This window comes from Grammomys surdaster, unplaced genomic scaffold, assembly GCF_004785775.1.
Source record: "Grammomys surdaster isolate TR1022 unplaced genomic scaffold, NIH_TR_1.0 63, whole genome shotgun sequence".
NCBI lineage: Eukaryota > Metazoa > Chordata > Mammalia > Rodentia > Muridae > Grammomys > Grammomys surdaster.
Genome location: NW_021604565.1, coordinates 15,206,757 through 15,223,941, shown reverse-complemented (window position 1 = coordinate 15,223,941; position 17,185 = coordinate 15,206,757). Strand labels below are relative to the sequence as shown.

At 50.7% G+C, this 17,185-nt stretch overlaps 1 protein-coding gene across 1 annotated transcript; it reads left to right on the top strand.

Moving 5' to 3' along the window:
* The first annotated feature begins 10,048 nt into the window (after positions 1-10,048).
* Klf10 (Kruppel like factor 10) lies at positions 10,049-16,632 on the top strand. The gene is made up of 4 exons (XM_028766151.1): positions 10,049-10,191; positions 13,039-13,269; positions 13,357-14,263; positions 14,917-16,632. Exons 1-4 carry the CDS (start codon positions 10,156-10,158, stop codon positions 15,174-15,176), a joined length of 1,434 nt encoding a protein of 477 aa, XP_028621984.1. The 5' UTR covers positions 10,049-10,155; the 3' UTR covers positions 15,177-16,632.
* Positions 16,633-17,185: the final 553 nt, after the last annotated feature.

Below are 17,185 nucleotides of genomic sequence, written 5' to 3'. Positions count from 1 at the left end.
GCCTTGGAAATAGACTACACATGACATCTGGCACAATATCAGCATACTGAAGTTTGAACATGGAAGAACAACTGGATTATGACAAGAAACTGAAAACTCATACTGTTTAGCAAATTCTAACAGCTCTGCCTTCGTAATGTCTGACGTGCAGGGAGATGCTCACAGTGACTTAGGTTTTAGAAAGAACCAATTAGAGGGGAAGTGTGGCTCAGTGGTACAGCGTTTGCCTGGCATGTTCAAAGGCCTAAGTTCCAGCAAAGGAAAGAAGAGATTACAAAATAGTCATTTATTAAGGTTTAGTAGTACGTGTGTGTGTGTGTGTATGTGTGTGTGTGTGTTTGCCACAGAGAGCCTGTGGAAATTGGAGGACAGCTTAACTTTCAGGAATCAACTCTCTTCTCCACGGCACTTAGGTTGCCTGGCTTGTATGGTAAGTGTCTTTATCTGCTGAGCAGCTGAGTCATTTTTTTATGGCTCCATATTTGTATAGTATCCAGAAAGAAGGAGGTGAGAAGGCAGAGCAGAGACTGAAGTTATGCATACTAAAATGTCAATGGTGGGGCTGGAGAGATGGCTCAGTGGTTAGGAGCGTTGGCCGTTCATCTAGAGGAACCTGGTTTAATTCGCTGCTACCACATGGCAGCTTCCAACTGTCTGGAACTCCTGTTCCAGGGGATCTGATGTCCTCACACAGACCTATGTTCACCATTGCATAGGAAATAAAAATAAACAAGTTGTTTTAAAATGTCAATAGTGAAGCCAGGTGCAATAGCATGCAGCTGTAATTCTGGCACTTAGAAGACTTAGGCGGGAGGGTCTTAAGCTGGAAGCCACTCTGGGACCCTGGCAACTCTTGAAGCTGGACAGGCCTCTCTTAGCTTGGCCTTCCCAGGGCTTTCAGGCTTCGCCAGCACAGCTGTCTCATTTCGTAAAGCTCTAAGAGTGATTACCGTGTTTTACTGCTTCGTGGAACCGTGAAAAGCCACTTAGCTGGCTTCTCAGGTCTCAGGAAGGTGAAGCGCAGGCCGGAGAGTGGACAAATTAAACTGCTTTGCCAAAAAAGCCCTCCTGTAGGTTGGTGAAGTAGGTCAAGGGGTAGCGCTTGCAGCCCTGTGCTGGCTCCTCAGCAGGGCGTAAGTCTGAGTGTGGTGGTCAGCCCATAATCCCAGTTCTCGGGGAGTGGACAGAGGGGGGTCAGAAGTTCAAGGTTGTGTCTCCTCAGCTTCATAGAAAGGTTGAGGCCACCCTGGGATGCATGAGACTCTGTCTCTAAAATAAAACACAAACTACCTGAGGGGCTGGCTGTGGGGTAAGAGTGCTTGCTGTACAAACATAAGAACCTAAATTCAAATCCTGAGAGCACAGGTAAAAGTCTGTGTGCACTAGGGACTCTGTGTGTTGGTGTCTGGTGTGGTGTGGTGTGGAGTGACAGAGGCCCTGTTTTAACAGAACAGATTGACAGTGACAGTACAGGATACACAATGCCCTTCTCTGGCCTCCACATTCATGCATGTGTGTACATACATGTACATGTGCACATATACTGCACTCACACGTCTCTCTCACACATACAACTGGATACACACAGAGAGGGAGCGAGAAACATACACATTCAAAATAATTTTTGATTAAAGTTTTTGATTAAATTTTAGTGGAGGGTCAAATTAGGCCTCCAAACTCAGTGAGCCAAGCTATAGGGGTCTCAGCATAGACACAGACAGAAGCACAGGCAGGCCACTAGTCAACTCCCCTTTCCTTCTCCTCACTGGTGCCTCCCCTTAGCCACTCAGTGGCTTGGTGGAGGTTCAGGAGGTGTTCCTTCTGTACCTCCACATCCTTTATTTCTCTCAGCTCAAGTTCTTTCTTTGTACAATTTGCATTCCATTTATAATTTATCAGTTTTCCTGGTTCAGCTCTTGGGTGCTTAAGATTCCTTACACACACACACACACACACACACACACACACACACACACACACAGAGAGAGAGAGAGAGAGAGAGAGAGAGAGAATTATAACATTTCCTTGTGTATAGTTCTTTCTCATTGCTTGACCAAATATCTGACTACAGCAGCTCAGGGGAGAAGGGATTGAGTTCACAGATTGAGGTAGAACCCCACCCACAGGTTGAAGTAGAGTCCATCATGGCAGGAAACTGTGGTGGTGGAGAGTGGGGCACCCGCTCCTGTCTGCAGTCAGGAGCCAGGGAGGACCCAGTGCTTCGATCAGCTCATGTTCTTGTTTCCATCCAGTCTGGGAGCCCAGCCCATGGGATAGGATGGCCACAGTTAAAGAGGACGTCTACCACCATTTTTACAATCTAGAAACCTCCACAGACATGCCCAGAGGTTTGCCTCCTAAATGATTCTAGATCCTTCCAAGTTGACAATCAGTGTTAAATATTGTACGTTATATAATAAGTATTCTGAAAATCAAACTGTCTCTGGAGCTGAGTACACACACAACCATGCTACCCCTGCAGGGGCTGCGGGGAGAGCCCAGGAAATTGCACATGGGCAGCCATCTACTACTGTTCATGACTCTATGGGCCCGAGCTGGACTGGGAAGCTCATCTCCTCCCCACGTGGTATTAGTTGGGCCTGAGGAACAGAGTAACCTTGTTCTGGTGTAAGCACACTTGGATTACTGCAGTGTCTTCACCTCCTTCAAGCGACTGCTCACCTCCACACAGGCTCTCACTGTGCTGTAGGTTAGCCCAAGTGTTAATGTCTAATGGCTGATTTCCAACAGGTTGAAGGGGGAAACTTCCAAGTCTTATGCAGGCCTGGACTGGGGAGTCCTCAGCACATAATAGATAATGACACACATGAGGACGTCATGGTAAGATCTATTATTCTCTATGACAACCTAAATTTAAAAAGAGTGTCGGATGGTAGTGGTATATGCCTTTATTCCCAGCAGTCAGGAGGCTGAGGCAAGTGGATCTCTGTGAGTTTGAGGCCAGCCTGGTCTACACAGTGAGTTCCTGAACAGCCAGGGGCTACAAAGAGAAACTCTATCACACACACACACACACACACACACACACACACACACACACGAAAAAGAAAAAGAAAAAACCTAGAATCAAGGTAGGGGACGGCGAGGCTCTGAAAGGAGCTGAGGTTGGGAGATGGGTTTCCTACACAGACCAGACTGGACTCTAACTTGCAGCAACTAGCCTGCCTCTGCCTCCCGATGGTTGGGATTACAGGCATGGACCACCACACTCTCTGTGGGCATCTTCAGATGAATTTACTCATCTATAGCCATACTGTTCTGAACGAGACACATATTGAAAGCTAAGCAGGTCCAAGCTTAATCAGCAACTGCATGTGGTTTACTCAACGAGAATTAAAGATGGAAAAAAATACTTATTTTTTTTTAAAGATAGGGTCTACTACAGAGTCCAGGCAGGCCTCGAACTCATTATTCAGTGTGAGTTGGCCTGTAACTTGAGATTCTCCTGTTCAGCCTCCTGAGTGCTAGAATTACCATGCCTTGTTTAAAATTTGTTCTTGGCTGGTTTTCTTTTTCCCCCTTTTCTGAGACAGGGCTTCTCTGTGTTTCCCCGGTTGTCCTGGAACTCACTCTGTAGACCAGGCTGGCCTCAAACTAAGAGATTTGCCTCCCAAGTGCTGGGACTGAAAGTATGCACAACCACCATCCAGATTGGCTGGGTTTTTAATCTCAACACTCAGGAGGAAGTGGGTCCCCCTGGCATGTGGATCTCCCAGTTTGGAGTCAGCCTGATCTAAAAATATTCTTTATGGTTTCATAAAGAATGTAGGAGCTTGGGCTGGAGAGATGGCTCAGAGGTTAAGAGCACTGACTGTTCTTCCAGAGGTCCTGAGTTCAATTCCCAGCAACCACATGGTGGCTCACAACCATCTGTAATGGGATCCGATGCCCTCTTCTGGTGTGTCTGAAGACAGTGACAGTGTACTCACATACATCAAACAAACAAACAAACAAACATTTATTTATTTAAAAAAAAAGAATGTAGGAGCTGACTAGAGGAGGAGCAGCACTGTGAACCGAAGAGAACACCACTGTTTGGGGAGGGGGGCATGGCTATTGCCTGCTCGTGCCCCAGTAAATAGCTCTACGTCCATACACACGCTGGTCTCTGAGGGCAAACAACAGCAACAACAAAACATGAAGTTGGGAGGGTGATGGGGGCGAGGGACACTAAAGGGGGTAATTGTGGGTGGACAATGAACAAAATATGCTTTATAGATGTTTGACATTTACAGAGAATAAATGAAAATATTATCAAATAAGTTTAAAACTACATACGATAGCTACCTTTCCTTTTGCTTTTTGTTGAGACAGGTTCTCACTATGTAGCCCTGAATGTCTTAGAACTCCCATGTAGACTAGGTTGGCCACAAACTCAGAGATCTGCCTCCTAAATGCTGGAACTAAAGGTGTGCACTGAATTCCACAGTGTGGTCATTAATCTTTATTGTCAACTAGATTTACAGTTGCCTTGGAAACACGTCTTTGCATGTGTCTATACCGTGCTTCCTGGAAGGTTTATGTGAAGAGAGGTGGCCCACTGGGAAAGTGGGGAGCCCTGTGGGACTGGGTTGGCACTGAGTAGAAGGAGAGAGGCACCTGAGCATTTACGTCCATTTCTCCCTGCAGCCTGACTTTGGACAGTGTGATCAGTCTTCTGTGTTCCCGGCTGGGACCATCAGTCCCTACTGGGATAGTCTGTATCCCTCAAACTAAGGCAAAATAAATGACCCCTTACATTGTTTTAGTCAGGTATTTGATCACGGGTATGAGAAAAGCGATTAATATACCATAGTAATGAAACTAGCATCCACTGGTCAAGGCGGGGCTCCCCCCCAACCCCAGTCTTTATAACACTTTCTGTTTCTCCATTAGCTCCTCTTTGCCTCTGGTCCCCACTTGTCCCATTAGGCCAGAAAACCAAGCAAGACCTAGGGAGCAGAGTTCCTGGCCTGATACCCTCAGGCAGCATCCCCCTGTGCCTGCATCTGCTTTCCTCTGGGTTTTCCTTCTCCTTTGGGATTTCTTGGTTTAATTTCAGATGCCACTATGCTCTGAGAATTTTTGTATTTTTCCTCTCCAGCCCACAAGTTATCAGCTCATAAACTCCGGATCTGAGAGAAGACCACCCCTAGACATCTCTGTTCCAGTGTGCCACACAGACCCTTGCATGCCTTAAATCAGCGTGTCAGACTACAGAGAGAGCTCGGGGGCTTAGGACGCGTGCGACTTTTGCAGAGGATTTGAGTTCATTTCCTAGCACCAGTGACAGGTGACAAACAACTCTCTCTAACTCCAGCCCTAGGGGATCCAATACCCTTTTGTGGCCACTGCCCCCTCCCATACAGTTTTAAAAAATGACCAACCTTTTTAAAAAAACAAAAAAACAAAAAACAAAACCAAAAACAATTAAAGCCAACTTGACAATAGCTTTCTGTCCTCCATAACCCATGACTTTTCTGTGGTCCCTTCTTCAGGCAATGATGTCTCACTCGTTAGATCTAGTGAGTACATTTCCTCACCCGTATCCAGTAAGCAAGTTCCATCTCTGTCCCAGTCTCTCCGGTCTACCTCTACTTCCTTTCTTTAGGCTTCGTTTTTGCCACCTTCGCCTCAACACTGGTGGTAGGCCCCACTCCTCAGTCCATTCTCCACACTGGGCTACAGTGAGGAACCTACAGGGCCATCCTCGCTCACACTTACCCTCGAGGGCTGGCCCTGGGACCAACATTCTGTCACATCCATTCAATGACATACACGTCCTCATCCTGCCTCTCAAGTGTGTGATTCACATTTTTAAAGCATACACTGAATGGCTGGTATTCCCCACCCATCGCCTCTCAGAGTTAACTCGGGAAGCCTTTTCTGACGCTGTTCTAAGCACTGAAACCATCCGTGCCTCAGTTATCTCAGCATCTTCCAGAACATAGCAATGGCTACATTACTTGTTTCTCCCACTGTCCCAGAAGTTCCTTTAACACAGGAACAGTTTTTATGATGGTTCTCCAGCGTTCACTAATGCCTGGAACATGGTACAGCCGTAAGTGGATGAGGAGGGTTGAGACCTGCTGACTGTACGAAGCAAAGCGTCTGTATCTAAACTGGGGGATCCCTATCTTCATTATTCTCACTGAAGGGAAACCAACACCATTAGCAACAAGAGTGAGGATCTGAGGTACCACTTCCTACAGTAGTCTCCTCTCTTACTCATGCCCAAGACGACTACATCTGTGAAGGACCAAGTAACAACCCAGTCTAAGAGAAGGCTGTGGAAGTACTCATACTTCCATTCATGCATTGGCCCACATTCTGTCTGCAGTCCCATGAGGTCTTCAGAAACAATCTACTACTCATATGAAGTGCCTATTAAAGAATAATACTAAGCAAGAAAGATAACTGTGGCACTGGGCATAGCAGCTCATGTCGGTGATCACAGCACTTCGGGGGCTAAGACAGGGAGCTTGCTGAGAGTTCCAGGTCACCTTGAGTGTATATGTGAGGGGACATTATGAAATGGCACCGTTTTATAGAAGTTTAGGTCTGAGTGGGGTGTGGGCAGGATTCAGTACTATAAAAGGGCTTTGCAATAAGATATAAGTGCTTTACTTCTAACACAAGGTGCTTTGAGGAGAGGCAGGCAAATAATTCAGCCTGGAGTTAACAAGGAAGGCTTCGGCAACATGGCAAAGGAACACTGAAACAAGAGACGGAAGAGGGCCCTTCAGAAAAAAAGAAATTACGTTTCTTCCAAGACAGTCTAGCCTCTCTTTGTACCAAGTCTTATGTGATATTCATCCGTGTGTGGCTTGGAACAGACCACACCAGACCAAATGGTTCCAAGTGGGGTTAATTCAGGAGATAGGGCAAAGGTTGGGGGTGGGGGGGAGAAAAGGAAGAAGAGAGAGAGGTCAGGAGGTTCTACCTATTTATATGGGCGGTGACGAAGTAGCCCCTTGCAGGTAAGGGTGGGAGGTACCAGGTGGATTCTGGGAATGTATGGCGGTTGCCTTGGCAACAATGGGAGGGTCACCTAGCTGTGATATCACTAGGTTCGGAGCCTGATACCAACATTATGTCATTCCATAGCCTGTAAATCCCAAAGCAGTCAGTCCCCACCTGAAACTCCCTATGTAGCCCAGGCTGGTCTCCTTTATGGCAATCTCATCTTAGCCTCCCAAATGCTGGGATTAAACTTTAAACCTTCAAGTAAAGCAGGGTGTGGTGGCACACCCTTGTAATCCCAGTATTTGGCAGGTACAGGCAGAAGAGTCAAGAGTTCAAGACCAGTCTACTGGCCAGCCTAGCACACACAGATGCTCCGTAACATCTGTTGAATGAATCAGTGAACGACTGCTTACTGAATGGGGGAGTGGCATGGAGTTGGATGCACTCACTACATAATGGCTCTGGGGAAGGCAAGAACTTACTGGAAGGCTGGAAGGGTTGAGGAAGTAGCTGAAGACCCCGAGCAGGCCTTTTATCTCCTGATAACAAGAGGCAAAGGTCATTTATTTAGGGCGTGTTGTGATCAAATCTTAATTTTAAGCATGGCATCTGGGCTCTGGAAAACAAGCTGTGATGTGGGTGGATGTCCTGGGATTACAGATAGAAATAGCTTCATCCAAGCTAGAGGTAGAAGCACCAAGCCAAGTGTCTGCCTAGTGCCCATTATCCCAGTACTTGGGAAGCTGTGGCAGGAGGGTTATCTAAGCAGCCAGGGCTACATAGGAAGTGTCAGACAGCCAGGGCTACATAATGAGACCCTGTCTCCTAAGACAAAATAGAAGGGCAGAGGGAAGACAGGCAAACAGAGCAACCTAGTAAAACAAACAATACATAGGTGTTTCTGAGGCAAAGCTGTCTAGCGCTAGGGACTAACTGGATCCCACTTAAGTTTTTGGGGGAGGTAACTGTAGCTGGACCGTCAATGAGGACCCCTTAAGGCCGCACAGAGAGAGGAGTTTTAGATTTGGCAATATTGGCTCTGAGGTGCCTGGGGAAGGCTTTCTCTGAATCTCCAGGCCTTAAGTAAGCCATCACCACCCAGCTTCTCCTCTCTCTCTTCTCTTTCCTGTTGTGAGCACTCCAAGTCCTGAATGCTCCCTACAACTTACTTAATGTGGGGGGCACCACGCCAGCAGGCCCCACATTCTCGAAGACACAGGATTCAGGCTCGGTGGGTCTGGCTGTGACCTCTCCAGGAGGCGGCTCCCTCACAGGAAGGCAGGCAGGCCTGCCGCTGGGCACACACAAGAGCTTCCTGCGCTGCAGCAGGTGCCCAGGCCAGCTGCTCCAACCCTTCAGACTCAGATCAACAGGATGGGCCAGCCCAAGCGGAAGGAAGCCTGCAGGGAGGGACACTCCTGCAGACAGAAGCAGGGGCACCGGGTGGAGGGAGGCAGGAAGAGCTGCCTGGGTTGCTGAGTTGGCGCTCCTCCAGCGGATTCAGAGCTGGCAGTGACAGGAGGCCATTCAGTCATCTTCCCCCCACTCCCACCCCCACCCAGGGCCTCTCTGGCCCGTGGTATTATCATTACGTTTGTTGCTGGCTGGCTTTAGGTATACCAGAAGGGACCATCAGATAGATACTGGTAGAGCTGACGGCCTCCTTTACCTCCTCTTCTGTGGTGACAAGCAAAGGGCACTTGCTTTATCCCTTTTTGCTCGGCAGGCTGAAAAAGCCCACAGGAGGGCAGTGACTTTTGTCTCATGATCCGCCTGAGCAGGGGAGAAGATAAAATCTCTAGTTTGCTTTAAGCCCCCGTTATCACTGCCTCCGGCTCCAACAGCTGCTGTGAACCCGCACACATGGGCAAGGGGGCGGGGCGACAGGGCGCCAACGAGGAGCCCAGAGCTCTCGGACTGAGGCTACACCCCAGCCCCGGCTGCTGCACACAGAAGGCTGGCTTCCCGAAGAAGCTCCGCTTGCCCCCAATGCCTGGAGTGGTGGAGGGGGCAGGGACAGGAACTCGGTGTTTGACCGGGTCAGGAATCCCACCGACAAGCATGCTTTCGTCACCCCATCCCCACTAGCTGTTTCTTGGCAGGGCGTCGGCGAAGACTGTGGTCCCGCGGGTCGGGGGAGGTGGGGTCTACGTTGGAGACAGCTAGAACCTTGTATTTTAAACTCTTAACTACGCCAAACTAAAACTCGATTCTGCCACCGGGCACTCGGGTCTAGGGCTCTCGGCCACGCCACTAAGCCCTACGGTACCGGCTTCCCTAAGTCCCCACACCAACCGCCCAGAAGGACGGGAGGGACGCGCAGAGGCGGGCCCTGCTGCCAGCGCCTGTGCCGCAGATGGGAGGACGAGCCAGCGCCTGCCGCCTGGGCGTGGGCGGTGAGTGCGAGCAGGTGTCTGTTCCGTGACAGGGCTCCCGCCGCCGCCACCTCGCCCTGGTTCTCCCCGGTCCTCACGGCTTAAGAGTGACAAAACCCGGCAAATGCTCAGAAATGCCGCTCAGTGGGTCACCCGGCTCTCGCCTCCACGCAAAACCCACGAGAACCGCGCTTCCTAGGAACGTCTGGGGGCTCGGAGCCGCGCTCGCAGCCCCCGCCTCCCGCTCCCGCTCGGGGTCCCGCCCACTCCCTGGCGGGCCCAGACGCTACGGGCGCGAAGGGGGACGGGGCGGAGCGGGCTTCCCTCCCCACCCCCCACGTGGGGCCGGCTCTCCGCAAAGCCCGGTGGCCGCCGCCGCGTCTCTCTGCTGTGCCCGGCCGGCGGCGCCGCCCCCGGGCATGGGCGGGGGACTGAAGACTAGGGCTGGGCGAGGGGCGTCACGGAGTCAGGTGGTCCCCGGAGTTCCCCGGGGCTGGACCGAGGGAACGCGGTGCCTCGGGTTGTGTACACGCTCCACTGACAGAGCTTCTTGCAGCCGGGCAGCCGCTGATCACGCGTGGCCCCTCCAGCCCATTGGCTGAGGCCTCACACACCTTTGCCGCTGATTGGCCGACACCAGGCCCCGCCCTCTACCCCGCCCGCGGCGCGGGGCAGGCAGAGCGGCTACCTGCATGGGGAGGGGGACAGACAGCGCGGAGCGCGGTGGCGTCGACGTCTAGTGTCTCAGTGCTCCCGTCTGTGGCTAGGCAGCCAGCAGCCAGGCAGCTCGCGACCTGCGGCCAGGCAGCCAACCATGCTTAACTTCGGCGCTTCTCTCCAGCAAGCCTCGGTAAGTTACCTGGGGATGCTGGTCCTTAGCTCCCGCTCGGTGTCGGGGGAGCCAGCCGGAGCGCGAAGCAGGAGCCCCTAAATAAGCCACGCCTGAGAATCCAGGCTGCAGCGGGGTCTTGCAAGCGTTTTCCTCCCTGCAGGCTGGGAATATCATCGAGGGCATGTGCAAAAGAGGGGTCGGAAGGAGAAGTCTGGGACCTGGACCAGGGGAGAGCGATCCTGGTCCCCGGGTGTCCAGGAGACAAGGGGGACTCTCAGGGAGACCCCAGGAGGAGACTGAGCTGGAGGGGCTGTCTCCCTGGAAGCGTGGTTGACATGGAGGGGGCGCCCTGCACCTGGCTGTGGCGGGAGATGCCCGTCTGCACCAGGAATGCGACCCGGGGTGACAAGGACTACTCCCGGGCTGTCTACCCGAGAGGCGGGCGGCTGCTCGTCGGGGGAGGGGGGATCCTGCCAGGTGGAGACCGCGCCGCTGGGCTAGCCCGGGACTGGGGGAGGGGATGGCCGGCTTCGCGCGGGGTATGGATGGCACGCGGGCTCTCCGGCCGCCGGGGGGGCCGCGGCAAACCCCGCAGACGTCGGGAGGGGACTCCCATCCCAGGCGGAGGCAGGTGGCTGCCTAGAGACTACTCTTGGCAGGGGGGCAGGGTCCTGCCTGGGAGCCCGACAGCTGGGCGGGGGAGTCGGGACCGCGAGACGCGGGGGCCGCGTGTCGAGGCGGGAACCGTGGGGCCCCGCGCCCGGAGCCCGTGCAGTGGGCGCCGCACGTCTGGGAGCCTGCAGAGACGCGGCTTGCGGGGGCCCGGGCTGCCGGAAGCAGCAGCCGGGGATGCCGCGCCTGCGGGAGACGCGGGTGGGCTGAGGTCCCGCGGGCCGAGTGGGCGGAGCGCCCCAGGCTCGGACTGCTCCCCCGGGGGCGGCGAGCAGGAGGGCGGCGGTCGGGCTTCCGCGGGGACCCAGCTCCACCTCCCGCAGCCGAGGCGGAGGCCAGGGATGGGCGGCGAGCGGGTGCGCCCCGGGAGCTCCTCGTCCCCGAGTGACCCAGCCCCGGCCTCCTCCAGGGGCGGGAACGAGGCCCGGCCCTGCTGTCGGTTCCTAAGGGAACCGCGGCTCGCTCGGGGGAGGTGGAAGGGGCGGGCGCCTCCGGAGCCGACACCGCCCAGCCCTCGCGCCGCCCGGCGCGCACTGGCGAGCGGTTGGCGGCGGCGCCCGCGGCCCCTCCCCGGCCGGCGGGGGCGGGGGCCCGTGCTCAGGAAGTAGGGGAAAGGTGACGGCGCGGCAATTCCCAGTTCACGTTTCCTGCGCCGCCCGGAGCAGCCGCTGATCACGCTTTGTTCACATGCCTCGCCCCCTCCTCTTCGCGCCCCCACCCTGCGCCGCCCAGCCAATCCGGGCACGGGCCGCAGGCCGGCTGGCCAATGGCAGGGGCGGGGCGCGGGGGACGTGCGCGCGGTGGGCAGTGTTCCCGGTGACTCACCCGCCAGCCTCATTGAGGTTAGGGCGGCCCCATCCGTCGGTCCCCGCCAGCGAGGATCTCCCCCGCCGGCCTCCCGCGCCCCGCCCCCGCCTCCACCCGGCTTCCCTTTCCTGCCTCGCACCAGCTCTTCGCTCCCCTCCCAGCTTCCCCTCCCGGCGCACATTCTTCACCCCTGCCTGACTGTTTTCCACCCCTTTCTTTGAATTGGTGACTATAGGCTTTTTACACTTCCAGGCTTCATCCCTTGCCGCTTACATAAAGGCGCGAACGGTTATGCAATTACATTGTTCGTGATAGTTGATGAACGGTGTCTTGTTTTCCCACATTCAACAGGAAGAGAGACATCAAAAAAAATATCTTTGCTGTTTTATTTATTAGGTTTTCGCTTTGTCTTTTTGAGTGTGTCTGGCCCTGAACTTGCAATATAGCCAAAGTTGGCCTTGAGCCTTATGTTCCTGGCTCCCCCTTCCAATTTATGCTTTTCATAATTTTTGCAACCTCTACTTTGACCAGAAGAATTTGGAAGTTCTTTTTAAGAGGAAAGTAGAGATGATAGGTGATTCTTCTGAAATGCAGGTCACAGAACTTTTAATATGAGACATTAGGTTGAAGGTATTGTACACAGCATGGTCAACCAGTCATCAAGCCATGTTTTAATTAAATTAAAGCCAACTTGTACTCAGGGTTTTTTTTTCCCCCTTGCAAATTCCAAGAACATTACATTTTATGCCTGCCTGGTCCCTTACAGTACAGAAAAGCATTGTGTTGAACAAATCTGGGAAAATCATAGATATGAAGAGAGTGAGACGTGACCGAAATAAAATATTTTCCTTCTTTGATTGCTTTGTGTGTGTTTGCATTTTGAGATGCAGCTTCCAATTGCTTGGCCTCCACATTCCTGAGATACATGCATCCCACCATGCCTGGCTGTATTTGTGTGTGTCCACTTATTTTACCTAATTGTCACCATATGTGATGAAGTTACCAGTTTCAGACTTTATTTTTTTTCTCTCTCTCTTTTTTTTTTCTTCTTTTGAGACAGGGTTTCTCTGTATAGCCCTGGCTGTCCTGGAACTCACTCTGTAGACCAGGCTGGCCTCGAACTCAGAAATCTGCCTGCCTCTGCCTCCCAAATGCTGGGATTAAAAGCGTGCACCACTACTGCCCGGCTAATTTCAAACTTTAGATAACTAGGTTCCACTTTAATCTGGAGGTAGTTAAGTCAAATTATATTTTAAGACATGGGTCTTAATTTCCTTACTGGCAATAAGGTAGCCTTAAACTTTACATTAGAACAACCACTATTGGATATCCTTGTCGGGTTTGGATAGTTAGATAGTTGATGAGCTTTAACTTTTGTTTTTGTAGGAGGGGAAAATGGAGGTAATTTCTGAGAAGTCCAGAGAGGGAGCACACCCCTGGAAGAAAGCCGAGCAGAGTGATTTTGAGGCCGTGGAGGCGCTCATGTCCATGAGCTGTGACTGGAAATCTCATTTCAAGAAATACCTTGAAAACAGGCCTGTCACACCAGTGTCTGATATGTCAGAGGAAGATAACTTGCTTCCAGGGACTCCTGACCTTCAGACAGTCCCAGCATTTGTGAGTATTTTCAGTGAGTAAAAGTGACAGCATTGTTCAGTGTTTGCATAACGGACCTCTAATTTCTCTTCTTGCTTGTGTTTGTAGTGTTTGACTCCACCTTACAGCCCCTCTGACTTCGAACCCTCTCAAGGGTCAAATCTGACGGCACCAGCGCCATCTACTGGTCACTTCAAATCATTCTCCGAGGCCGCCAAGGCTCCCGTAGGGGCTCCCTTCAAAGAGGAGGAAAAGAGTCTTTTAGCTGCCCCTCCACTCCCTAAGGCTCAAGCCACCAGTGTCATCCGGCACACAGCTGATGCTCAACTGTGTGACCACCAGTCCTGCCCTGTGAAAGCAGCTAGCATCTTCAACTACCAGGACAATTCTTTCCGGAGAAGAACCCACGTGAATGTGGAGACGACTCGGAAGAACATACCCTGTGCTGCTGTGTCACCAAACAGATCCAAGCCTGAGCCCAGCACAGTGTCCAGTGGTGATGAGAAGGCTGCGATGTTTGACTTTGCTGTGCCTTCTTCAGAGACAGTCATTTGTAGGTCTCAGCCAGCTCCCGCGTCCCCACTGCAGAAGTCGGTACTGGTGTCTTCACCTACATTGTCCACTGGGGCAGTGTCACCCCTGCCTGTCATCTGCCAGATGGTTCCCCTTCCTGCAAACAACTCTCTTGTTACCACAGTTGTCCCCAGCACTCCCCCCAGCCAGCCACCAGCGGTCTGCTCCCCTGTGCTGTTCATGGGCACTCAGGTGCCCAAGGGCACTGTCATGTTCGTGGTACCCCAGCCCGTTGTGCAGAGCCCAAAGCCTCCGGTCGTGAGCCCCAATGGCACCAGACTGTCTCCCATTGCTCCTGCGCCTGGGTTCTCTCCCTCGGCAGCAAGGGTTACTCCTCAGATGGATTCATCCAGAGTAAGAAGTCACATCTGTAGCCACCCAGGATGTGGCAAGACTTACTTTAAAAGCTCCCATCTGAAGGCACACGTGAGAACACACACAGGTACTGATCATGTGAGCTTTGTCTCTGAAATGGGTGTGTATGTGGATGTTGACTGGCCACAAACACAAGGGGAGGTGTTGAGGTGGATGATTCAGTATCTTTAAAGTTATTCCATTTGTCCCTGGGCCTGGTGACACACCCTTGTGACCCTAGCTCTTGGGAAGTTGAGGCCAAGGAAGCAACACATTTAGTAATACACATAATATGTATGTATTGATTACATTAGTATATTCAGTTACCTTGTTTTTTTTTGGTCTTTTTGTTATTTTGTCTTTTTTTTTTTTTTTTTTTTCAGAGCTGAGGACCGAACCCAGGGCCTTGCGCTTGCTAGGCAAGCGCTCTACCACTGAGCTAAATCCCCAACCCCACATTAGTATATTCAGACGGGGTTTCTCTGTGCACACCTAGCTGTCCTTGAATTTACTCTGTAGACCAGGCTGGTCTTGAACTCAGATGTCTTCCTGCCTCTGCCTCCCAAGAGCTGGGATTAAAGGTGTGTACCATTATGCCAAGCATATCTAGTAATACTTGGATAATTTATGAACTGACCAGCTTTCAATTTTAAATTTTATCTCTATATTTAGTGCTAATGTGGTCATGTATATAGTTTAAAGACTAACTGTATAGTAACCATCTGGCTTTCTCTGCTTCAGGGGAAAAACCTTTCAGCTGCAGTTGGAAAGGCTGTGAAAGGAGGTTTGCTCGTTCCGATGAACTGTCCAGACACCGGCGAACACACACAGGGGAGAAAAAATTTGCCTGTCCCATGTGTGACCGTCGGTTCATGAGGAGCGACCATTTAACCAAGCATGCCCGGCGCCACCTATCGGCCAAGAAGCTGCCAAACTGGCAAATGGAAGTGAGCAAGTTAAACGACATTGCTCTGCCTCCAACCCCTGCCTCGGCACAGTGACAGCCAGGAGATGGAGACTCAAATAAACTGGTCAGAGTCAGGAGCCAGTGACGGTGTCAAATGCTTCTGCAAGTCTGTGGCCCCTCAACAGGGCCTAAAGCAGAAGCCCCTGGCCTGGGAGAGGCCCAGCCTGCGTCAGATGACAAGAAGTGCTGCAGCCACGGGCAGGTCACAGAAGGGCAGGGTTCATTTCTTACCACATAGAGAGATGAGAACGCTTTTATTCCTTTGAGCAGTTTGGGAGGTTTTGGATGAGGTGAGCACAGCACAGGTTTTGAATCACATACACATTGGGTACTTTGTTTTTGCCGTTTATACTTGAGACCCGCTTTGTAGTGTGATTCTTTCAAAGCATTGGTTTCAAGAATATAGAGGCTGGAAATTACGGTACAGAAATGGAGCCAGAAAATGAGTTTGTGTTACACAAAGATGTCATCTTCTCCTAGAGTTATCTTGTGTCTTATTCCTAGTCTTTCCAGTCACCTCCGTGAATGTAGCTAAGTATATCTCAACTATAATTTCCCACTATCGTTGGTGTTGGAAGTTGAAGAGCTGTACATTGCTAAGGGGGAACCAAAGCATCGGAACCCTCATTAATTTAATTGCTTGGAAGTGCAGCTAAAATTCTTTCTTGGCATTCTGTTTTGAAAGTTTAGGCATTTTACTTTAGATTTTACTCTGCTTGCAGTTTTTTGTGTAGATTTGAAAATTGTATAGCAATGTGTTTTCTGTAGACTTAAGATGCAATGCACTTTGTTCAGAAAAAATCTGGAGATGAAACAATTGTAAAGAAGAGATGTCAAGAATTTGAGATAACTCCTTGAGAAAGATGACTTTACGTCATCAGCACAGGACACTTATGTCAAATATACACTGTTTTTTTCAGAGTAGGAAGTTAGTGACCATTACAGATGGACAATTGTCCTTTTTATTTATAGGAGTTTTTCAGAATGTTGGAATACCTAGGTAGACAAATTGTTATTGGAACATTCACTTTCACCTTGAGAAGGATGTTCATGGTGCCGTTAAGTTCTTACCGCCGCAGTGTCTGGGCATCTGAGAAACTCGGAGACTTTTAAAGTGTCATAATGTGGTCACACCTGCAGTTCTGGGTATCGAATCCAGGGCCTTGCATGTGTTCTGTAAAAGCTCTGTCACTGAACTGTGTCCCCACCCGAGAGCAATGACTTTTGCTAACAGTATTTCTGTTCTGTTGTAAAGTGAATGGATGATACACTTGGTAGTAAAAGGTAAATTATTCAAAATCCACAGTGAAAAACTCACCGTACCTTCCCACTTAAACCGTTTCTGTATCTCGTAGGTTTCTGACATTGCAAACTCGAACCCTTGAAAAAAGTTTTCTTAAAAATTATAAAAAAAACCACAAGTTACAATTTGCACAATATTTTTGTTGTACTTTATACCTTGTTTACAATAAAGACTTTTCTTTGATATACACAGTGGATTTATTGCATTTGTTAAAACCCAGTCTCCACTTCACCTTCATACCATTCATTCAGATCTCATTCAGATTAGAACCTGAGGCCAGGTTTCTTTAAGATGATGTAAGAAGTGTTTGAGTTAACCAGAACACAGTGAATTCACCCACAATGAAACTGCTATGGCCAAACAGAGAAGGCTGACCCGGAGGACTTCTTCAAGGTCTACTCACTCAGAAAAAAGAGCTACCTTAGATATAATGGACAAGCTGGTACTTACCCCAGTCCACCTCCAGAGAGAAACACTTGCTAGTCACTTAGACTTGTAAGCAGGGTGTGATTTTTTGTTTTTTAAAATAAAGTCACTATTTTAGTTGGTCCAAAAGCCTCACTGCTCTTGAGACAAAGGCCACTTTAGCCCCTGATGGAACATCTGGCTCACTTTTTCAGACAGTCTCATAGCCCAGGCTGGAACCTCCAATAACCCAGGGTCTCCTCAAACTTGTGGCAGTTCTTCCTGTGCCTCTGGATTGCTAGGATTAGGTCTGCATCACGATTCCAGTTTCAGAT

What these genes read in the sequence shown, in the direction of transcription:
- Klf10 (XM_028766151.1), top strand. Translation starts at nt 10,156, where the DNA reads ATGCTTAACTTCGGCGCTTCTCTCCAGCAAGCCTCG. An exon ending in CTTCTCTCCAGCAAGCCTCG is followed by an intron (nt 10,192 to 13,038) that starts GTAAGTTACCTG and finishes TTGTTTTTGTAG; the next exon opens with GAGGGGAAAATGGAGGTAAT. An exon ending in ACACGTGAGAACACACACAG is followed by an intron (nt 14,264 to 14,916) that starts GTACTGATCATG and finishes TCTCTGCTTCAG; the next exon opens with GGGAAAAACCTTTCAGCTGC.